General features: G+C 56.4%; 4 protein-coding genes and 1 non-coding gene across 9 annotated transcripts in view; 4 read left to right on the top strand and 1 right to left on the bottom strand.

The window, feature by feature from the left end:
- BCL2L12 (BCL2 like 12) overlaps nt 1-4,597 on the top strand; it is a gene marked incomplete at its 5' end in the record, with an annotated part of 5,572 nt that extends 975 nt beyond the window's left edge. Inside the window, 5 exons of the mRNA XM_025048319.1 lie at nt 284-426; nt 1,264-1,350; nt 1,438-1,529; nt 2,331-2,618; nt 4,377-4,597. Coding sequence (XP_024904087.1) covers nt 284-426; nt 1,264-1,350; nt 1,438-1,529; nt 2,331-2,618; nt 4,377-4,427 — 661 coding nt within the window. The remainder of the gene's footprint in view (nt 1-283; nt 427-1,263; nt 1,351-1,437; nt 1,530-2,330; nt 2,619-4,376) is intronic.
- Nucleotides 4,598-6,891: 2,294 nt separating this feature from the next.
- On the bottom strand, nt 6,892-7,010 carry LOC112482158. The gene has a single exon (XR_003047214.1). It is a non-coding gene; the product is annotated as a 5S ribosomal RNA (ribosomal RNA).
- Nucleotides 7,011-9,282: 2,272 nt separating this feature from the next.
- On the top strand, nt 9,283-18,830 carry PRMT1 (protein arginine methyltransferase 1). 3 transcript variants are annotated; one of them, XM_006905020.3, is made up of 11 exons: nt 9,283-9,437; nt 11,621-11,674; nt 12,220-12,321; nt 13,197-13,352; nt 13,482-13,545; nt 14,759-14,901; nt 15,660-15,747; nt 15,833-15,948; nt 16,772-16,922; nt 17,161-17,282; nt 18,523-18,830. In XM_006905020.3, the coding sequence occupies exons 1-11, from the start codon at nt 9,402-9,404 to the stop codon at nt 18,604-18,606; spliced, it is 1,116 nt and encodes a 371-aa protein (XP_006905082.1). In that variant the 5' UTR covers nt 9,283-9,401; the 3' UTR covers nt 18,607-18,830. The 3 variants fall into 3 exon arrangements, with proteins under 3 accessions (XP_006905082.1, XP_006905083.1, XP_015447994.1); XM_006905021.3 differs by lacking the exon at nt 11,621-11,674; XM_015592508.2 differs by lacking the exons at nt 9,283-9,437; nt 11,621-11,674 and adding an exon at nt 11,961-11,980.
- Nucleotides 18,831-20,030: 1,200 nt separating this feature from the next.
- ADM5 (adrenomedullin 5 (putative)) lies at nt 20,031-21,381 on the top strand. Its single transcript, XM_025048925.1, is given in 3 exon segments — nt 20,031-20,459; nt 20,461-20,592; nt 20,595-21,381. Coding segments are annotated over 3 exon segments (546 nt in total). The 5' UTR covers nt 20,031-20,213; the 3' UTR covers nt 20,763-21,381.
- A 92-nt stretch (nt 21,382-21,473) lies between these two features.
- Nucleotides 21,474-22,733, top strand: part of CPT1C (carnitine palmitoyltransferase 1C) — a 15,919-nt gene continuing 14,659 nt past the window's right edge. For 2 of the 3 annotated variants that reach the window (XM_015592651.2, XM_006905018.3), the window contains exons 1-3: nt 21,474-21,709; nt 22,215-22,276; nt 22,400-22,546. In XM_015592651.2, coding sequence (XP_015448137.1) covers nt 22,406-22,546 — 141 coding nt within the window. In that variant the 5' untranslated portion in view covers nt 21,474-21,709; nt 22,215-22,276; nt 22,400-22,405. The remainder of the gene's footprint in view (nt 21,710-22,214; nt 22,277-22,399; nt 22,547-22,733) is intronic. The other variant, XM_025048291.1, reaches the window with a different exon arrangement.

Raw genomic sequence — 22,733 nt, 5'->3', positions numbered from 1 at the left:
GACACGCTGAAGGTCCTAGCTGCCTTCCTTAGTCGGGGCGACACTGCCAGGTCCCCCATTCCGATCCCACCCAGGTAGGAGGAGGTGCCCTCAGCCCTCGGGGGCCTGCCTGTGGGGTGGGCTCTCCAACACTTGCTCCTGGTCTCAGTCTTTCTCCTTTCCCCTCTCGTCCTATCTGGCTCTGTTTCTTGTCCCTGGGGTTGCAGGGAGAGGTCCTCAGTGGGAGAAAAAAGGGACTGCTTGCAGGAGATTTCTGCGGTCACTCTGAGTTCCCCTTCCCCAGGAACCCTGCCCAGGAGGAGCCGACAGACTTCCTGAGCCGCCTTCGCAGATGTCTTCCCTGCTCCCTGGGGCAAGGAGCTGTTCCCCCCGAGTCCCCCCGGCCTTGCTCCCTGCCCCTCCAGCCCTGCTATGGTTCAGAGCCTGGTAAGAGATTTTCCTAGATGACTGGTGAGCTGGCAGGGCCAGGAGCTTTGGTTCCTAAAGTACAGACAGGATAAGGACCTCGTTCAGGTTCACTCAGCTAAGGGGGTAGGTAGCTGTGTGGCATCTTCAGCACTTCCCCTCACCATTCTATCCCCCCGCCCCCGCCAATCCCAGTTAAATTGCTGTCTGTCCATTTTGTGAGCCGGCTTCCAGAGGGTTGTTGGTCCCTTTCTATTTGTTATCTCTCTCCTTATCTGCCCGTCAGATTTTTGTACCCACCAGTACCCCCAAGAGGGAGATAGGAGACCTGGCTTTCAATCACAACTCCCTGGTCATTTGATTACATGACTCAGTAAATCCTTTTCTTCCCGTGCGCCTACAGTTTCTCCAATGACAAAACAGGCATGGGGGAGGCAGGGGTGGGAGTCATTGGACTTGATCAAGAGTGACCCACAGCTTTCCTCTCATATGTGAGCCTGGATAGACTAGTCATGGCTACTGGGAAGTGCTAGTTTGCAAAGGACTGCCGAGCTGGAGAGGAGAATTCTGTGATCGGTCGATGATTCCGGAAATGGGCGAGGTGGACTGCTACGTGTTCGCCTTCCTCGGATGGGATAACCTTCAAGGTCCCGTTCAGCTCTAACATTCTAAGTCCAGTTCAGGGGACACGATAAAGTGGAAAAAGTACAAGGGTCTTTTGCCAAGTGTGCTCCCCGGGCCTTACTTGTCCCCGTCATGACACGGAAATCGTTGTTGCTACCTGGCGAGGTGGTTGGGAGGAGAGACCCATAACTTCCTGATGTCCCGGAGACCTGACACTGGCTCTTTTCACCCCAGGCCCAGCTACTCCAGACTTCTATGCCCTGGTGGCCCAGCGGCTGGAACAGCTGGTTCAGGAGCAACTGCGATCCCCACCTAGCCCAGGTGAGGTGCCGAGGGGCCCCAGAGAAGGGTGAAGGTAGAAGGGTCCCCAGGGTTCTGCACTCAGCCAAATTCTCTTCTGTCCCCCAGAGTTACAAGGTCCCCCACCCACAGAGAAGGAAGCCCTGCTGCGGAGGCTGGTGGCCTTGCTGGAGGAGGAGGCAGAAGACATCAACCAGAAGGTGATGGTCGGTCTGCTCCATCCCTTAACTAAGATAGGAACTGCTGGCTGGTTGGGCACTGGCATCGGAAGCTGGATCTGCATTCTCATTGGATGGTCAGGTGGGGCAAGGGTGGGACAGGGCTTGCATAAAGGGTTGAGTGACAGGTATGCCAGGGCATGGCAGTACTTTAAATGAGAGGCTTTCGTCACTCGTTCAAGGGGCCTGGTTTAAGGCAGGGAGTGTGGCCATCACCATGACCTAGGAAAGAAATTGGGACCAGTCGAGGACAGAAGGGAATATGTGGCGGTCGCGGGGCGGGGGTGCTTTGGAGAAGGCTGTGTAATCTGAAGCCCTGTTTGACTCTAGGCGCACGGAGGAGAATGTGGGGGCAGTGGACCGCGGAGGTGTGGTGTGTGCCTCTGTCCTGGAATACGATAGGTTCAGGAACTTGGCAAAGTGTATGGTCCTGTAATATTAATTGTATGGTGGAAGGCGAGGTTGTCATAGACACTGGCCTGGCCTCCGGGGCTGTCAGGGAACCGTGCGTGGGGTGTGGCTAGATTAACGTTCTAGAACTTAAAGGCTCGTCCCTCATTGGCTGTGGAGGCCTCCGCAGGGCGTGGCTTAGCTTCTCGGGTTCTAGGCCTCCCCACTCCTGGGAGTAGTTAGGCAGGGACCAACCTGGGTTATGATTGGCTGATGTGATGGATAGGGGTGTGGCTTAGAGTTAGTCTCTAGAACTCCCTTGACCCAGAAAGCCACGCCTTCAAGCCTCCTCTTCTGAGGCGGACCCGGCTTCTTCCCCTCCCCACCTCACAGCTGGCCTCGGACCCTGCCCTCCGCCGCCAGCTGGCGCGCCTGTCGGCCGGCTCCTTCGCCCGCCTGGTGGAGCTGTTCTCCAGCCGGGAGCACAGCCCTCGCCCCAGCCGCGCACGCCCGTCGTTGCCGTGCCCCGGGCCCCCGCCGCCCTCCCCGGAGCCCCTGGCCCGCCTGGCCCTGGCCATGGAGCTGAGCAGACGCGTGGCCCGGCTGGGGGGCACCCTAGCCGGACTCAGCGTGGAGCACGTGCACAGCTTCACGCCCTGGATCCGGGCCCACGGGGGCTGGGTGAGCCACCAGAGCCTGTCTGGGCCCCTCTTTACTTAATCGTAACTGTGCATGTGTGTGTGTGTGTGGGGGGGTGTTCTTCAGTTCCCTTAAGACGTCACAGGTGTTCTCCAGCCCCACCATTCATTCACCTGTTCCCTAGGTACTGAGCACCTACTGTACACCAGGCACCACGATGATCAGTGGGTTATTGTGAGGATTAAATGGGATCATCCTTGCAAGTACTTAGTGCTCTGCGGGCATTCGGCTGTGTATTATCCAGTGGCTGTCTGCCTGGGCAACGCTGCCTGGCGGGATGCCCTCCCCCGGAGTCCCCTGCCTCACCTCTAATGCTCCCCTGCTCTGCTCGGGTACTCCCCCCAGTGAGGTCTTCCCCGCCCCCACTTAGAACCGCAGCCACCTCCGCACCTCCCCACCCACTCCCCTTCCATTTTCGCTGCTTTATTCCTTTCTGCAGCGCTCCGCACCTTCAAACAGATGGTAGAAATGACTGCTTTTACTTATTTTCTTTTCCTTATTCCGCTCCTGACACATCAGCTTCAAAAGGCCAAGGAGTCTTACCTTGCTTGCTCACTGCGTTCAGCCCAGTGCCAGGCTCAGAGCTGGACTGGGCTCCCGTGTGCTGGCTGTGCGACCTTGGCAGCTGCCCCATCTCCCTGAGCACCTGTCTGTCCCCGCCCAGTGGGCACCATCACTCGCTTGCCTCGTTGCTTGGGGATGCAGTCAGAGAAAGACACCTGCCAGGCCCTCAGAATGTAACCACTGCTTCACAGAGTGGCAGGGTCTGGCCAGGTGAGTTTGAGGAGCGGGGAGGAGGAGGGGCCGTTAGGGCTGGGGCGGGGTGAGCAAGGGGGAGAGGTGATAGCGAGAGCAAGAGGTCATGCTGGGACTTTGAGTAAGCCCAGAATCCCTAGAGGGCTCTGAGCAGGTGAGGGGCAAGAGGAGACTTAGGTGTTAACGCGCCCTCTGGCGGCGGCCTGGGGAACACTGTAGGGCGAGAGGGCGGAGTAGAGAGTTGGGAGGGTGTGACCACGAGTCCAGCCTGGAGATGAGGGAGGCTCAGACCAGTGTGGGGGTACTGGAGGATTCTGGATTTCATTCGGAGGTAGAGATGACAGATTTTGCTAATGGAGTGCATGCGAGGTCTGAGTGGCAGACAGAAGTCGAGGATGCTGGCCTGGGCAACTGCGGGGCTACATCCGATGTCCCCTGAGATGGAGAAGATCTGGGTGCAGGGCAGGGGCGGGAATGCTGGTTTGCGGAAGAGTCAGAGATGATTGCAGGTGGTCAAGTTAAGCAAGAGAGACCCTTTAGACCTCACAGCAAGGTGTTGAGGTCACAGCGGATGAAAGAACCTGGAGTTCAGCCCAGAAGCTTGTCGAATTGTGAGATTATTTCATTGAAGGACTGATAACAGGTACGCTTGGCGGGGAGCTCGCCAAGGACTTCAGCGGGATGATCTCATTTAAGCCCACAGCAACCTATGGGATTTGGTTATGATGCCAGTTTTATGGAGGCAGAGAGGGAACGTTTCTTGTGCAGGGGATTAGAATCAGCTCTTTGACATGAAGCCAGGGCTCTTAAACCCCAGCTCTCCACCTCCCTCTTGCTGGGACTCTGTCCCCGCCCACCCCCGGGTCTCTGTCTCCCCTCTCTGGTACTTTGCATGCCCCGTCCCTGCTCTCACTGGGCTGCCGTGGGTGCAGCTGTAATTGGAAGATGCCTCCACTCATGACGCTCTGCCACTTATTCCTCCAGGAGGGCATCCTGGCCTCTTCACCCGTGGACTTGAACTTGCCCCTGGACTGACATCCTTCTCAGAAGGTGCTATGAGACTGGAACTCAGGTCCTCGAGCTTTTCGTGTGCCTCCCAAGCCTTCCCATTCTACTCAGGGCTGTGGGGTGGTGGCCACCCTCCCTGGTTTTGCCAAAAAAACAATTGTTTAAACACTTTTATATTAAAAACTTTTTCAAGTGTTTAGTTGTTTGTACTTTAACTTGGGAACTAATGTTCTAAGTAGGAGAAGTGTGATTAAAAGATCTCTCCAATTTATAAATTGAGGAAAGAGCCAGTTCATTCTAGAAGCATCGATTTGGAGCACTGATGAGTCCTTGTCACCTGAACATACAGCATATTTAAGGATATCTGTAAATATGATTCCAGCTAATTATATTTTCCCTTTTTATTGCATGGTTTAATTCTTCCAGCTAACCCTGTGTTGATGTTTACAGAGACTTTCCGGCTGATTCTAGAAGAAAGCTATAATCTTCCTTCTTGGGGCATCCAGCACACAACTCTCTTCTCCTTTATCTGCTCCCACTGCTCCTTCTGAACCTTTCTTGCTGCTTCCTCCTCATCTACCTGTAGACTTGGGGCGCGTCACCTTTTAAGGCGATAGCCCCTTTCGCAGAGTTATGTTTGTAAATACACACGATGAAACGTACAGGATTACGAGGGAAACCAATTACAGCTGGTCTTCGTTATACGCAGGTTCCGGATTGGCAAATTTGCACATGCACCAAAATTTCTGGGTAATCCCCAGATTATTACCCACGGAATTTTCGTGGTCCTCGTGGCCATGCATGTGGGCAGAGCAGCAAAAGATTGGACTCACCCGATGCGCGACTTCTCGGCTGAGGTTGACCAAGACGGTGGCACTGTGCCTTCTCGCTTTGGCTCTCATACCGTCAACGTGTCCTGTCCACAGTCTATTTAGCGCTCTATTTTTCTGCTTTCTGTGCTTTTCGTAGCGATTTTGCTGTTGGAAAGGCCTTGAGCATAGCACCAAATTGCTGTCCACTGTCCCTAAGTGCAGGAAGGCTGTCTTGTTTCCCGGTTGGATAAGCTTCATTCAGGCATGAGTTATTGTGCTCTTGGCTGTGACTCCATTGCACGTGATTCAACAATGTATATTAAATAAGGTGCCTTTAAACAGAAACACACAAAATAAGGTGATGTATCGATGGGTTGACAAAAGTGTTGTAACGAGACTCACAGAAACCTGAGCCCTTATTTCACCAGGAACAATGGCTCAGTATTTGCTAGGTCAGTGTGTGCAGTGACCTTAGAGAACATAGCTACCAAGATTAATAAGAACTGACTGTATGTTGAAATAAGGTTTTGAACATGAATATAAAAAATGAGTGGCATAGTAATAGGTGTGCCTCTACATTAACAGTAGAAAGACCTAGAATGGGTCTAATGTCCACATTTCTAAGCAGAGCAGGAAGGACTCTCTCAGATGTATTAGTTCTTGCCGTTTCGCTGGGTAACAAATCACACCATTGTAGCGGCTCGCGATGCACATTTATTAACCACGGTTTCTGTGGAGCAGAGATGTGGGCGCAGCTTAGCGGGGTGCTCCGTTCAGAGTGCAGTCAGGCTCTCAGCTTCCAGCTCTTGAGTTTGTCGGCAGAATTCCTGTCCTCGTACCCATGGGACTCACGGTGGTGGGCCAGCAGGGGAGTCACTGTGGCCTTTGAGAAGACCTCAGTTCCTTTAAAGGGGGCTCCCATCTGATTAAATCAGGCCCAGATAGAAAAATCTCCCTTCTGATTTATTTTAAAGTTAAATGATAGGGGCCTTAATGATATCTGCAAAATCAATTCACCCTTGCCACATAAGGTAACTTAATCAAGGGTGTGATATTCATCTCCTTTGTCATATAACCCAATGCACTGTTTGGTATATAACACTAGGGGGGCCAAAATCGTAAGGGCCACCTTAGAATTCTGCCTACCATGTGCCTGTCTGTAGAAACCATCATGTGACATGCAAGCATCTGTGACTTATGTTGGGGACCAGACCACAGAAGCTAATCCTAGGATCTTTGATGTGCTGCCAAATTCTTAATTGAAAGAAGGACCAAGTTCCAGTGTAGTGAGAGATTAATTTTCTACCATCCTAGCTCATTTCACTTTGATCTAAGTCAAGAACAAGGGCTAGATTTCTGTGTGCCGCTTTTTAAAACTGTTTTAAATTTTAAAAATTTATTTATTTAAATTAGTTTCAAGTTGCGTGCTTCCAATCACAGTGCGAGTCATGCCAACTCCTTAGTGATCTTGTCCGTTCTGTGGCTTGTGACCTAATGTAACACCAGCCAACAGAAATAGGATATATGAACCATGTATGGTATTTAGAATGCACTAGTTGCCCCGTTAAAGCAAAGTAGAAAGAAATATGTCAGTTAATTTTAATAATAATCTTTTATTAGCCCCATTTATCCAAAATAGAATCATTTCAACGTGTGTTCAATTTTTATTTATTTTTTAATGCCTACGGCACCTGGTCTTCCTAGGTGGTCTCCCATCCAAGTACTAACCAGGCCCGACCCTGCTTAGCTTCCGAGATCAGACAGGATCGGGCTTGTTCAGGGTGGCATGGCCGTAGACAACATGTGTTCAATATTAAAAATATTAATGAGATGTTACTGATTCTTTTTATGTGAAGTCTTCAAAATCCAGCGTATGTTTTACGCTCACAACACATCTTAGTTCAGACTTGCCACGGCCCATGACTCAGTCGCCCTATGTGGTGAGTGTCTGCCACTTGGGAAATGCAGAATTTGATGCTGACGACTCCCCCATTTCTGACTCCAGCTCAGACTTCTCCCCTGAACTCGATACCCATGTATCCCCTGTCCAGTGCCATCTCCTTTTCAGTGACATTAGGTTCTTCCCTAGTGTTGCAGAAATTGTTTGTTATATTTTTTCAAGATAGTTTTTGTTCTTAGTAGCAGTACGGAGGAAAAGTAATTGAATTGATCAGGTCAAAATATAGTTCTTGGGCATAAAAAAAAAAAAGGAATAAAAAAACCTTGCTGAAACGTTTGGGAAAACAGCAAAAACGAAAACAAAACGAACAAAAAACTGTTTTAAAACCCATACAACATACAGCGTAGGGGCTGTATGTTGGATAACATACAGATACGGGCTCTGATATTTAATCGGACTTCATCCAATTTTTAAGTTTCTGCTCTTAAAAAGACAACATTAAGAAAATGAAAAGATAGATCATGGATTGGGAGAAAATATTCAAGGTAGCTATAACTGACAAAGACCTGTATCCAGAATCTATAAAGAACATTTACTATTTGTGAATAAGAAAACAACATCGTTTGTAAAAATAGGCAAAAGACTTGACCCACACACCTGATAAAAGAAGATATACAAATGGCCAATAAGTACATGAAGAGATGGTCAACATTAGTGGTCAGAGCAAGGCAAATGACAACCATGACATAGCTCTTCATACTCACCAAACTGGTGAAACTAAAGACATCTTAGCAAGTGATGGCCAGGATGTCGAGCAACTAGAACTGTTCATGCATCATTGATGGGAATGCAAAGTGGTGGAACACACTGGAAAACTTTCTGGCAATTTCTTCTAAAGCGAAACATACATCTAGCATATGACCCAGACATCTGCTCCTAGGTTTATCCAAGAGAAATGAAAGTGTCCGTGGGTAGAAAGACTTGTACGTGAAAGTTCATAGCCACGTTATTCGTAATAGCCTCGTCCTGGAAACATGTCTATCAACAGGAAAACGGATAAACTGATACATCTATACAGTGAAATACCCATCAGCAATAAAAAGCATTGCAAACCGTTATATGCAACAACTTGGAAGAATCTCAAGCATTGTGCTGAGCGAAAGATCGACACACGAGAGCACATGCTGTATAATTCCATTCATAGGAAACTAGCAAGGGAAAAGCTACACGATAGTGACAGAAAACAAAGTGATTGCTTCAGGGGTTGGATGAGAGAGGTGTTCACTGGAAGGGGTCATGAAGGAACTTTCTGAGGGCGATGGGTATATTCTACCAGTTGTATTCATCTTCATTCAATTGGTAACGTTTTCTGCAGATCGAGGAAAGCTCCGTGGACGAGGTGGTGCCTGAGCAGTGCCCGAGCTGACGTCCAGGAGTCGGCAGACAAAGGAGGTGTTTCTGGAGGTGGGTGGGCTGGACTTGGCAAAGGCCAAGCGGTTTGAGTGGTCTCTGGGTTTCGAAAACTTGCAACAGTTAAGTAGAGGGCTACAGTTTAAACTCCTTGTCACCTGAGTCCTCTTCCCGACTGGGTTCGGGGACCCCCGGGCAAGCCCACCCTCTCTTTGAGCCTGTCGTTGCTTCAGTTTTTCCTTCAGGTAAACGAGAACAATCCCCCCCTTGTTCCCCCTGGACGCCCCTCGGGCTGGGAGAATCCACCCGACAGGACAATGAGTTACAGCTACTTTTGCCAATCGCTGGCGCCTAGAGGCCTGCTTCCGCCCTTCTCGTGGGCCAATCGCGGTGTTCTTGAGACCAGCAACTTGGAGAAGGCTCGCCGAAGGCTTCGTGACGTCACATTCCGGCTAAACCAGTAGCGGCTGTCAAGGGGCGGGTCGTTTTGGTGATGGACAGATCTATTTCAAAATGTCCGCTAGCGCGGGGACTGCCGGGAAGCTTTGAGGAGGTGCTGGGGTGAAGGGGCGGGAACTCCTGCTGGACTTTGCCCAATCACCAGTCACAGTTCTTGCGATGGACGGGCAGTCTTTCCCATCCCTGTCGACTTAAGGGGGCGGGGCTCCGCACGCTGGACTGGGCGGGTCCCTGGGCTTTGATGGGCGTCCAATTGGCCCAATTGCTAAACGGTATTCCCAGACGGGCCGCCTCCGTTGCCAATAAGATCTCCTGGCACGGTCGCGGAGGGCGGGCCGTGGACCCTCCGGTATAAGGCGGTCCCGGGGGAGTGCGGGGAAGGGGGGGTCTCGGCGGCTGGAGGAGTAGGTGCGGGTGAAGATGGCGGCAGCCGAGGCCGCGAACTGCATCATGGAGGTGAGCGTCTGGAACGCCGCTGGGGGAGGGGGTCGGTTTGAGGGTCGGTGTTTTATGGCTCCGTCGTGGGGAAGGGGCTCCGAGTCGCCGGATTGGGGCTAAAGACCGCCAGCCATACCGAGGGGAGGCCGCATGCTCCAGATCCGGGGATACCGTTTGATGTGCGGATTCTCTGCCTTCGGGGGCTTGCGGTATCCCGCTGAGCCGATGAGCTCGTGCCCCCTCCCACGTGGAGGAGGGCTGGGGGCGCTTCCGGCCTGGCCCCCACGTGGCTGGGGCGCGGTGGGTGGGGAGGGGGTGTGCCGTGCCCGGTGGCCTGGCGGGCTCCACGTGCGGGACAAAGGCCCCGCCCCCGACCGGGGGAGGGGCGCGCCGGGGGGGCGGGGAGGAGACTCCGACCCTCCTTCGGAGGCCCCCAGCCTTCCTCCCAGGGGATGGCGACGTACACCTCCGGGTGGGACTTATTTGGGAACCTCCGCGAAGTAGAGTGTGTTGCGTGGGGCGGTGTATCTCAGTCCTAATAAAAGCCCCTTCTGGGGACAGGGGCATCTGCTTAGGCATCGGTCCAGGTTTCATGCACTTTTGGGTTGAGATTGGAGGAAGATGAATTTGTTCCCTTCGGTCCTCATCCCACCCCACTCCCCCGCCTTCTGCCGTTTCTTGTTCTTAGATTCTCCCCCGCCCTGGGCTTTGGGAACGGGGGTTTGGGGTATTGCCCCTGTGACCTCCCTCTGGGTGGTGGTGGGGCCTCTAGCTTGAAGGAGATTCTTCTCGATAAGGCGCCGCGCACCCCCTTGTGGCCATTTCTGGGTGTGTGGGAGGGACATCTTTTTCATGGGGCGTGTCTCAAAGCCCACCGTCCCGTTGGAACCCACCCCCCCGCCCCGACCTCGGCTAAGCGTGGCGGGAGGTGGGGGGAGCCCTTTTGCTGGGAAGGGGCTGTGATGAAACCTTTCACCCGGGCGTTTGTGAAGGTGGGAGGTGACCTCCCCCTTCCTGAAGGCCCGTTTGAGGGTGCCGAACCTTTATCCCTGAAACGGTTTCCCGAGAGTGTGGTTCTTGTGCAGCCATGTGCGCTAGGTTGGGGCTGCTGTTTCGAGCCCGTTGGGCCTTGTCTGCGGTAGTGTCGGTGGTATTGAGAAATGGGCCCCCGTGGGAAATCCCCTTGCCCTTCTTTGTAGGCATTCTCACTGGCTTGGGAGAATGCGGTGGGGCTTGCAGCCCCGTGGGTCATGTCCCTGACTTCACACTTGGAGCCTGGAGGGTGGCCACATCTGGGAAGAGATGTAATGTGACGGGGCCTGGGTACTCCCACCCCTTCCCTTTTGTGGAGTGGAGGTCAGCTCCCCAGGGTCACTCCAATGACTCCCATCCCCCTGGGCTCTGTCCTAGACCAGGCCCTGTGTGGGTAGAGGAAGTATTTTTCCCAGAGGTTGTCTGAGGACCTGGCCCCACACCGGGGGCCTTCCGGGCATGAGATGGGTGTCTGCATGGGGAGACAGGGACTCCAGGGCTCAGAGCCTGGCCTCTTCCCAGGGGCTCTGTCTCAGCAAGAGCGTAATGAGCAAGGAGATTGTCTCCAGCTGGTTTTATTTGGAGCTTCCTGAGCCCAAGGCCGGAGCTAGGGGTCAGGGTGCCAGCTCCGGTGGGGTGCCTGTGTGCCACACCTCCTTTCTGGAATCCTCTCAGACGAGAGATTGGTCTGCAGAAGTGGCAGATGCCCAGTGGGCACACCCTGCCAGCCCCCCTCCTCCAGCTACTCCTGGCATCCCAGCATGGGGGTGTGTGTCAGGAAGCGTCACCTAATCTGGGGGGATTAGATGATGAGGGGGAGCGACAGCTGGCAGTGCCCGTGTGCCCAGCGGGTGCCAGTCTCTCTGGGCTGGGTGGGGGAGGTGCGTATGGTCAGGTGTCTGGCCAGAAAGGGGCAACATGGGAGCGGTCCGCCATCTCTCCAGCCACAGCTGAGACAGAACCCCCTCTCTTCTCTCCCCACTGTCCCATCCCTTTTGGAAACAACCCCACCTCATCACTTGCTCCCTCTGCCATCACTCTCCACCAAGGAAAAGGAAAACTGTAGAAAACATCTCCCTTTCCCCGAGGGCCAGGGTCCCCTGGCCTGGCCTGGCCTGCCCCTAGCCACTCCCAGTAGCTAATCCTTTCTCCCTGTTACTCTCTCCTAGAATTTTGTAGCCACCTTGGCTAATGGGATGAGCCTCCAGCCGCCTCTTGAAGAAGTAAATATCCTTTTGTGAGACACTTTCCCACATTAAGCTATCTTGCCACACGTCAGGCCCTTTCTAGCGGTCTAACCTTGATCCCTCTTGCTTCAAACCAGTTTACTCCGTGCCCCCGAAACACTTAGTACAAACTCCCTCCAGGTTTGTGGCCCCCATCTGGCCTCCCCCAATATTATGGCTGCTTCCTTAACTCCATTTCCAGCCCCCCTCTGCCCTTCCCTGTGTCTGCCCCAGTTCTGTCTTCCCCTCCCTTCCCCAGCTGTGGGCTGAGCTAGAGACGGGGGCAGAGAGACTGGAGAGATGGTAGGCGTGGCTGAGGTATCGGGGTGCTCCCCTGGATGGTGCTCTGGGGGGGTCCTGCAAAAGGAAAATGGGATTTTAGGTTTTGGGGTTCTGGGGGAGGCAAGATGGCAGGTGGGGGCTGTAAGGTTGCCATGGTACGATTTTGGGGGGTTACTCCAGGGAGAAATAGGGATCTGGAGGCTTAAGAGGCCCTAGGGAGCCCCCAGATTTGACCCATGCTCCCATCCGCTCCCTCCCAGGTCTCCTGTGGCCAGGCAGAAAGCAGCGAGAAGCCCAACGCTGAGGACATGACGTCCAAAGATTACTACTTTGACTCCTACGCTCACTTCGGGATCCACGAGGTGAGTGTGGACAGCTCCTACGGCTGCTAAATCTTGAGGGGTTCGTGTTTGGGAGGGCTGCAACTTAATTTCCCACGCGTGCGCACTGCCTTTCCTGGCAGCGGGCCGCTTCTCTGCGCATGCGAGGCGCTCACCCCGGGGGTCGCCTCGTCTACCCGTTGCCTTGGAGACTGAGGTTAGCCTGGTACTCTACGGGAAGCTCTTGGGAGGCAAGGGTGGGAGCGCGCATGCGTGGCTCAGACTGCAGCTGGAGGTCAAGGCCAGCCGGTCTCTGCCGCCCTCTAGTGGCCGGCGGTGGGATCGTCTCCCAGTTGCTCGTGCCTGGTGTGCAGATGGTTTCTCAACTCCTAAGGACTGGAGGCGGAGATCCCAGAAAGCAGCTGGGATGGGGTTCGGAGGATTTTTTTTCTTTCTTTCTTTTTTTTTTTTTTCCAGTGGATGCCTCTTTTTTCTTAAATTTACGATTTTTGCCTTTCGAGGATTTTTTTCTTTCTTTTTTTTTTTTTTTCAGCCGATGCCTCTTTTTTCGTAAATTTACAATTTTTGCATAACAAAACTTACGATTTTTAAGTGTACAGGTCAGTGGCATTAAGTTACTGAGGACTTTTTAAAGCCGAGGCTCACTGGGACTTAGGAGGCAATAGTAGAATCTGGTGAAGGTGGGAGTTTAGTCCATCCGTGTTTGATTTTACAAACACGGAAACTGAGGTACACGGAAGGGGCATAACTTGTTCCAAGGGGATTAAGCAAGCGGGGGCGAGAAGGCTGAGCACTCGCCCTCCAAAACGTCAGGGTGTCGGAGGCCAGTGCACCCTGTTTTCCCGCTAGGCGTGCAGGCCGCCCTCACGGTACCTTTGCACCCTCCCGCCCCCCAGGAGATGCTGAAAGACGAGGTGCGCACCCTCACGTATCGCAACTCCATGTTTCACAATCGGCACCTCTTCAAGGACAAGGTGGTGCTGGACGTGGGCTCGGGCACGGGGATCCTCTGCATGTTTGCTGCCAAGGCTGGGGCCCGGAAGGTCATCGGGGTGAGTGTCCTGGGCAGCCTGGGCCTTGGGACAAGGAGGGGCCTTTTGGGGCTCAGAGACTGGATGGAGGGCAGTGGGGACTGAGGGTGGGACTGGGGGTCTCAGCCTTCCTTCTTCCTGGGCCCCCAGATCGAGTGTTCCAGTATCTCTGACTATGCGGTGAAGATCGTCAAAGCCAACAAGTTAGACCATGGTGAGCCCGGGAGGAAGACGGGGTGTGGGGATTTAGTGGGTGGTCATAGCCTCACCGGGGCCCTGGGCAAGGGGTGGGGCCCCAAATGCATCTCAGCAATTCCTCCTTTGTGGGCTCTGCGGCCCACAACAGCGACGGCCAGGGAGTCCGACCTCGGTGCCCACGGCCTCATGGGTGTGTTCCGCCCCCTCGGAATTTCAGTGTCCAGGTTGCAAGCTTTGCACCTCAGTCTTAAACGTCGGGGCAGGAAGCAGTCTTTAGATTTCTCAGTGAGTAATAGCATCGTGGTGACCCCTGAGGGCCCACAATGAGAAGTCTGCCATCCGCTTCGGCCATCTTTCTCTCGAGTTCAACCAACACTCCCTGCGAAGTTTGCACCTACAAGCACACACACACGTAAATATGTTTATGCTTACACGCAGCTAGCATTCTGTGGAAGTTTTTCCGCTTTGCATTTTCCATCTGCTTCTTGGGTAGTCGGGCACATTAGAGGATGCTGAGAAGATCTTCTTCTCTCTGATGACCCACCACGTGCAAACACCCCAGCTTTCTCAACCAGGCTGCCGGTGGCAGGCGTTGAGCTGCTTCTGAGGTTTTCATCCCCCGGCACATGACGTCATTTTACATGCGAACGAGTACATGTGTGAGGTCCATTTAGGAGAGCAGGGCCGCGTGGGTCAGATGTGTCGTTAGGTCGAGTCGATGTTCCCAAATTGCCTTTGAGTTCCCCCTGCAAGTTTTGAGAGGCAGAAAATGTGGGAAGGCGGTGGATTTCCGGACGCGGGGCTCTAGCACTTAGGAACTGTAAAGACTAGTGTAATGAACCCCTCAAGCACCCATTACTCAGCTTTAGGTATGTCCGTTGGAAGCGAATTCCAACTGCGATATCGGGTCCCCTGTAAATTCTGCTGTGTGTCTCTAATAGATAAGGCTATTTTAAAAACATGACCATTTTGTTAGTGGCAACACCAGAATGTCACCTAATACCTAATCCACGTAAAATTGCCGCTGCTGCTCGAGAATATCTAGAGTGACGAATTTTAAGCCCGACTGAACAGGGCGTGGCTTCAGCACCCAGAGTTCTTCGAAGCTGCCCAAATGTAGCATCCAACCCTTCCCTAGAGGACAAGGGCTGCCCTGTGGGGTCCCCAGGGAAGGTGGGTGTTTGGGTGTCTTCAGGGCTGGTGGCATGCGCCCCTGTCTGCCCCCACAGTGGTGACCATCATCAAGGGGAAGGTGGAGGAGGTGGAGCTTCCGGTGGAGAAGGTGGACATCATCATCAGCGAGTGGATGGGCTACTGCCTCTTCTATGAGTCGATGCTCAACACCGTTCTCTATGCCCGAGACAAGTGGCTGGTGAGGCCCTGGCAGGGAGGCGGCTGACAGGCTGGGGTCTTTCAGCCATTTGTTGAGCACTTATCAGTCCGGGTCCGGGCAGAAAACCAAAGCCGTGCTAGGTATTGCCACATGGGGGACTTGACACAGTGTTGACTGCGCAGGTACCGGAAGGCCCGCAGCCACGGTGGGGTGTAGCAGGCTTTGGGAGCTAGACGCCGACGAGGAGATGCTGCAGTGTCGGGAGGAAGTTAGCGCCGGGAGGAAATCACAGCAGGGTGAAGGGATAGGGAGGGACTGGGGGGCCCTGGTCCCAGGTTCTCAGAGCAGAGCTCCCAGGGGAGGTGACAGAACCGAATGAAGGATGGGAAGCAGTCGCATGAGATCCGAGGGGAAGGGCGTGTCGGGCAGAGGGTTTCAGCCACGGCCGAGCTCCTGGGACGCGTGTGCCCACTGCGTGCTGGGCAGCGGGGGAGCTGGAGCGGAATGGGGGTCTGGGAGGTCCGCAGGAGGGAAAGTTGGAGGTGAGGCCTGGAGGGGCCTGTGCAGGTCTTCGTGGGCCTCGTGGACCTTTGCGAGACCTTGCCTTACCTCTCGGGACAGGCAGCCATATGGGCATAGCCGTGGCGATCAGGGTGGAGCGTGGGGAGCGGATGGGGCGGCCAGTGCAGGAGCCCAGGTGGGGCAGAGGGGGTGGATAAAGAGACCTAACAGGGAAGGTTCGGGGGCAGCATCTCCAAGGCGCCCCGCCTCCATGCCTTTGCCCTACCCCTCCGCAGGCGCCCGATGGCCTCATTTTCCCAGACCGAGCCACGCTGTACGTGACGGCCATCGAGGACCGGCAGTACAAAGACTACAAGATCCACTGTGAGCGGGCGCCCCGGGAATGCGGGGCGCGGCGGGCTCTGCCCAGGGCCAGCCCGTGCTCACCCACCTCTCTGCCCCTCCCCAGGGTGGGAGAACGTGTACGGCTTTGACATGTCTTGCATCAAAGACGTGGCCATCAAGGAGCCCCTGGTGGACGTGGTGGACCCCAAGCAGCTGGTCACCAATGCCTGCCTCATAAAGGTGAGGAGCTGCGTGTGGCCAGGTGGCCCCCAGGGTTTGAACCAAAGAAGGGTCAACACTGGGCCCATCGTGCGAGACATCAGGGCCCAGAGTGCTGGCCTGAGGTCCTGGGAACACGACCTGTCAACCAGAGGTGATACTGGAGGCCGGGAGAAGCCACTTCACCTGTTAAAAAGCTCTGCAAGCCAGGAGGTGGCCATGTCTCAGGGGCACACGTCCCAGAGGGCACACTGAAGGCAGCTGAGACCCCCAGGCAGGGCTCACTCCCCTGGACACACCCAATGTGAGGCCAGGAGTGAGTTTATCACCAGCAAAGAATACCATGACTGGCATTTACTGAGCAAGCCCTCTGCCCCCATGTCCTGTATGTGACATCTTGCTGGGATGCGTGAGGTGGGCAAAAGCTGGTGGAGGAGGAAGTTTGGCGGGGACCAGTCCAGCCTCCACAGCCTGCGTCAGAACCCCGCTTTTGTCCTGAGTGCTTCCGGGAGCTGTCAGGGTTTTAAGCAGGGGCAGGACAGGATCTGACTGATGCTGCTTTAGAATTTTCACCTTGGCCGTGTGTCAAGGAAGGGGCGGGGCGTGGGGAGAGGGCGGAAGCTCGGAGCCCCCAGTGAGGAGGCAGTGGAGGCCTGGGGAAGGGTGCGGCCGTGGAGAGGTGGACCGGGCGGCTCCCTGGGTAGTAGTTCTAGGAGTACACCGTGGCTTTGAGGTTGGGACGTAGGAGAGAGGGAACGGGGAGTCCAACCTGCCTTTCCCCGGGCTTCGGGGTGGAATACTGGGCTGGATGTTGCCGAGCGGGCTGACGGGGCCTGTCCCGCAGGAGGTGGACATCTACACCGTGAAGGTGGAGGACCTGACCTTCACCTCCCCCTTCTGCCTGCAAGTGAAGCGCAACGACTACGTGCACGCGCTGGTGGCCTACTTCAACATCGAGTTCACCCGCTGCCACAAGAGGACGGGCTTCTCCACCAGTGAGCTCGGGGGCGGGGCCGGGGGCGCACGGGGGGACGGTGAGGACCCGGTTTCCCACCCACGAAACCTAGATAGGTCCTCTCGGGCTGGCCGGGGGCGTGGGGGTTCACGGGCAGGTCGACCGCCCGCAGTAAGCCGTCATCGGGGCGCCAGACAGAGGGCGGGCGAGACCGGGTTGGGGGGCGGGGGTGGAGCCGGAGACGGGGGTCTGGCCCTGCTGAGCCGCCTCCGCCCCAGGCCCCGAGTCCCCGTACACGCACTGGAAGCAGACCGTGTTCTACATGGAGGACTACCTGACGGTGAAGACGGGCGAGGAGATCTTCGGCACCATCGGCATGCGGCCCAACGCCAAGAACAACGTGAGGCGCGGGCGGCGCGGGTGGGGTGGGGGGCACCCGTGCCTGTCGGGGGCTCTCAGGGTCTGTCTGCGGAAGTTTCATTGAGCACCTGCCGGAAGCGGGGCCCTGGGGACCCAGTCACGATGAGGCTGAACCCTTGCCCTCCTGGCGCTCCTGTTCTAAACACAGGACACTCTGGCATGGGGCCAGGTGGGTGGGGACCAGAGGGAGAGCCACTGGGCTTCCTACCCCAGGCTGGGGAGCCAGGCAAGGGAACAAAGGCCGCGCCTCCAGGGCACCTGGCAGGACAGAGCTGCCCCAAGCGTAGCCAGTGGCTGGGGAGGGGAGTCTGGGCCATCGAGCCAGTGTTAATGAGGCTGATGGTGCTCAGGTAGCCTGGGTGGAGACGGGGGCCCAAGGCTGTTCCCACTTTGTAAATCAAGGAGATAAGAGCCCATTAAAGCTGTGAATCTCAACCAGGGACAAGCTGGCTGTCCCCTAGCGGACATTAGCCACTGGAGACATTTTGGTTGTTAACAACTGGAGATGGGGTGCTACCGGCATCTAGCGAGTAGAGGGTGGGGGGTACATAAGACAATAAAGAATGGCCCCTAATGAAGAGGGGTGCACCCCAAATGTCAGTGTTGCGGAGGTTGATAAACCCCAAACTATGAAGACAGCTGTGGAGGGAGGTGGGAGCTTGTGGTGAATTTCAAGGATGGGTCATCGGTGACTTCCCAGAGCCTCTGGCCTCTGTGGGGAGCCCTGGTGTGCTTGGGAGGGAAGAAAGTGGGGGACAGTGGGGCGGGACCATCAAGTTTTGCTGTCCAGTTTTTCGGGAGGAGGAAGTGTGCTTGGGAAAGGGGTTACCTACTTAAAAAAGAAGGAAAAAGTAACTTCTGATGGGAATGGTCCCGGGTCGGGAAATGTCATGAGGCCAGAGGTGGGGCAGCTGAGGTCTGTCCTCAAGGGACCGGCTGGGTTTGCAAGTGTCACGTGAGCTGTCACTGGGAGGTAGGGTTCAGGGCAGATGCGGGGGTTGGGACTACCAGTGTGGGGTGTCCAGCCTGGACATGGGCTAAAACCAGGACCCACTGGGTCTCGGGGGGGGCGCGTGTAGACAGCTGCAGGTGGGGTGGGGCATGGCGTCCCAAGCCCTCGCAGGCATGCTTCAGCCCTCTGCCTCCTCCTGACTCGGACAGTTCTGGGTCTCTGCCAGCCCTGTCGCTGGTCCCCCCTCACGTCCACCCTCTCCCCACAGCGCGACCTGGACTTCACCATTGACCTGGACTTCAAGGGCCAGCTGTGCGAGCTGTCCTGCTCCACCGACTACCGGATGCGCTGAGGCGGCGCTGGGTCCTCCCACCCCAGCCGAGCCGGCCCTGCACGGGCCCAGGGGCTGTGGCGTTCTTAGGTGGTTTCGGGGCTCCCCCTTTCTCCCTCAGAAGGGAGTTTTAGGGGCCTGGGTCTGGGAAGGGGGGTGGGAGGGGGAGGGCACATCGTGACTGTGTTTTTCATAACTTATGTTTTTATATGGTTGCATTTACGCCAATAAATCCTCAGCTGGGACGGCTCAGCTTCCTGGGGGAAAGTCGGTGGGGTCCCATGCACAGGGGCTGGGATGCCGATGGCCGCAAGCCTCTGTCCTCACATGTGTCCACTGGGTCTCGTTCCCTTTTCCAGCCTCTTGCAGTCTCTCCACAGACCTCTGTTGTCAACTCGCGCCTTAGCCCTCTCCCAGGATCTCTTCTCAGCCGTCTCTCGGGGTCTGTCCCCTCGGCTCTCTGTCTGTTGTCCCCGTGGCATGGTTCTGCTCCAGCTGCCCGCCAGGCTGGGGGAAGGGTGGGTGTGGGTTCCCAGCAGAGCTTGGCCCTTGTTTCCCTGAAAACTGCCCATCCCAACAGACGTGGTTCCTCTCTGCTTGTGTTTTCCTGTCCCAGACCCTCCAAGGCCAGGCCAGGGCTGACTGGCAGTAACTACTACCCTGCTCCCTGCAGCTGAGAAAACTGAGTCATGGGTTTACACTGGGGAGAAGTCCTTGTGGGGACATGCACCCACTTCCTCCCCCAGCCTGTCTTGGAGCTGGGACTAGGGATCAGTGGGGGGATCCCATCAGCAGCGGGGCCTTCCTACATCACAGAGATGGACACCAAGGCCCGCTAACCTTCACGGTTCCCGAGGCTGGCCAGCCTCTGCTGCCAGCCTGGCATCTGCACACACCTGCCCTTTGCCACAGCCTTGTCTGCAGGGCCCCTGGTCCCCCAAGACCACACGACCTGGGTCACTGAACACATTTATGTCTCTCCATAGCCCTTGGTACACCTGCTGCAGTACAGCTGGAGCCCTAGGCTTGCAGGCACCTCGCATTTGCCTGCACCTGCTTCTCCAGGATGGGGTGGTGCTGGCTAAGCTGGGGCCCATACTCAGACTGCCTTTGCTCCCCATCCCGTGGTGGCTCTTGTCTGCACGTGCCCCACATTGCCCAGTTCCCTCTCTGAAAGTCCCCTGGCCTTGACTGGAGCCTCTCCACCTGCTGTGCTAGTCCCTGACTGGGGTGACTGGTGAGGTCGTCGCTACTCAGGAGCCCAGAGCTTCCCCCCACCACACGCACACACTCCTTTCTTGGAATCCCGCTGCTGAGCCACCACTTGTCAGCTGCCCCGCCCCTCTTCCCTCCGCCCTCAACGGGTCACGCCTCCCTGAGGCTTATAACCATCCCGGTGTGAGTAGCCTGGGTGGAGACATCCGTGGTCAAGCGCAGGTATCCGTGGTCAAGCGCCGGAGGTGGGAACCCATCCGGGTTCTGATCCTGCCCTGGCGTGGTGTGGCCTCAGGCTCGAGCCCGTTTTCCCCGCTTGGGAAGTGAGGGCAGGCCCTGGGAGAGCCTCATCCCACCGCGGGAAAGGCCTCTGCACCAGATGGGTTTGGGGCATCTGCCCGACCCAACTCGCGATGACTGCCCACACTCTCCTGCTGTTGCTCCTGGCCTCCAACGTTTTGGGGGACCCAGACTCCGAGGGCAGGTTAGAAAGGTCGGTGGCGGCAGGGACAGGGCGAGGCCGCGAGTGGCGTGTGCCCTTTTCGCGCCAGGGTTTCCCGCCGCGACAGAATGGGAGGATGAGATCCAAGCACGCCAGCCACCCCGCGGGGCTCAGAGATCTGGGTCTCCTGACCCCACCGGGCCCCATTTCTTGAGTGGCTTCCCTTTGAACCCGGTATCCCACACTCCCCCAGGCTGCTCGAGCACTATGTCCCCCAGCACCGCCAGCGCCACTGTTCCCTGGGCACCTGCCAGATGAGCCGCCTGCCAAAGATTGTTTACTGGCTCAGCTTTGCCTCCACCAAGGAGCTCTCGGGGAAGGCTGGCCATGAGCCCCAGGACCCCCACAGCCATGGGCGCCGGCGGCGGCGGCGGCGACGAGAGGCCCTAGTACTGTGCGTCGTCTTGGGGACCCTGGCCTGCGGCAAGGAGGCCATAGCGGGGCCCAGCTCCCTAGGTGACATCTGGCACGTCTCTGGGCCTCCCCTGGCTTCAGTTACCCATCTGTATATTAAGGCCACGACTGCAAGTTTCTTTTTCCCTGACTCCATGTGGGCTCACCCAGAGATCGCCTCCTCCCCGCCCCCACAGCTCCGGCTGTGACTGGGCTGGTTCCGGGGGTGGGGGTGCACACCGGGGCCAGCATGGGCAAAGGATATTAACGTCCGGAGTTGAATGAAAGGAGGGTTCATTCTCTTCGTGACCATTTCAGCCTCCCAATCTGAGCCCAGTCTCTACACATTCTCCTTTATCCTTGAACCTTTTCCCTCACGGAAGTCCCTCTGAGTGTCTAACTTGAATCCAATGCGCTGCAGCTGCACGTTTTGTGGGCGGTTTTGGTGTACCGACCGGACCCCAAAACAGCCCTTCTCCCTCCCTGGATGGTAGGGCTGTGATTCCCCACGGGCGTGATTTTACGTGTACCCAGAGGTAGACCGTGAGTTCCAAGCTGAGGGAGCTCCTTGAGAGACAAAGCGGAGTGGGGAGCCCAAGAACCTGGGGTTCGCAGGCGAGATGCTGCGTAGAACGCGGGAGGCCAAACAGTAGAGAATCAGGCGGAGTAGAAAGAGACTGGGCTAGGGATTGGACGGAGGGAGGGGATTGGACGCTGGGATTCGAAGGGGGCGGGGATAGAACGCGCGGATTGGAAGGGGGCGGGGATAAAACCAGGGACTTGGATACCCGGCGAGGCACACGCGAGCCAGAGATCGGGGTAATCGAGACAGAAATTGGATAGTCGGGGGGCGAGCAGGAGCTCCGGAGGCCCGTCGACCAAGTCGTGGACTCGTCGTTCTGGGTTCGGACATATGCCACTGAGAGACGGGTCCAGCGCTCTAAATCGGGGGTTCGGGAGGTGTGCTTCGGCTTGGTTCCCAGGATTCGATCGGCGGACTCCTGACTCAGCGTGGTAAGTACCGGACCGGAGGGGCCCGAGTTCCTGCGGGGCCTGGGGGCCTGTGTCTTGGGTCGAGCGTGCGAGCCTCTGCATCCCTTGTCCTCGACGCTTGCCTCGGCTCACAGCCTCAGCATCCCTGGCTGCGAGACATGCGCAGTAGGGTGCTCCCTCCCCCATCCCCCCCAGCCCTGAGGCGTGCGGGGAAGGAGAAGGGGACGCCGGGCCACCCCGGAACGGATGAATTTATAGACAACCTCCCGCGCCTCAGCCCCGCCTTGGAATGGGAAGCGGAAATCGAGGGGACAGTACGAACAACGTCCGGCAGGTGTTCGTTTCGAATGGGTCTGGGGCTAATATTTTTCTCGAGATCTCTCAGTTCACCCTGGAAGGGTTTCCGCCTCCACCGCCCGGAATCTTGAAAGTCCTATGTTGCGGGGAGGCACTGTCCCCGCACCACGTTCTCAGCAGAGCCGCAAAAGGGGTTAACTCGAGTTATCCCTTCCGCCTGTGTTCACAGAGGTCCCCCCGACACCGGAGTCTCGGGCGGTATCTTCAAGATCCCTCAGGGGCTTAGGAAGGGTAAGCGGGCGTCCTGTATTCCTGGGTCAGCGGGAGGACGAGGCTGGGGCCCTGGACTCCTGGGTCTGAGGGAGCAGGGGCTAGAGACCTAGAGGATGACCCTCTGTCCTCCCACGCGTCTAGCGTGACATGGCCGAAGCACACCAGGCCGTGGGTTTCCGACCCCCGCTGACTTCGGACGGGGCCGAAGTGGAGCTCAGCGCCCCCGTGTTGCAGGAGATCTACCTGTCCGGACTGCGCTCTTGGAAAAGGCATCTCTCCCGTTTCTGGGTGAGGAAGGCGGCGGCTTTGTTTCCTTCCGGGAACCCAGTTACCTGCCTCTGGGATGCCTGAGGCTCATTTCCTGCATCCTGGTGGTCCCACTGCTGGGATCATATCACCCCCTTCTGGGAATTCCGATGTCCACTTCCCGGACCCCTTAAAGCTATTTCCTGGTCTGTGGCTCACTTCTGGGATC

This window comes from Pteropus alecto, unplaced genomic scaffold, assembly GCF_000325575.1.
Source record: "Pteropus alecto unplaced genomic scaffold, ASM32557v1 scaffold41, whole genome shotgun sequence".
In the NCBI taxonomy this organism is placed as follows: domain Eukaryota; kingdom Metazoa; phylum Chordata; class Mammalia; order Chiroptera; family Pteropodidae; genus Pteropus; species Pteropus alecto.
This window is presented reverse-complemented; position numbering and strand designations above follow the sequence as displayed.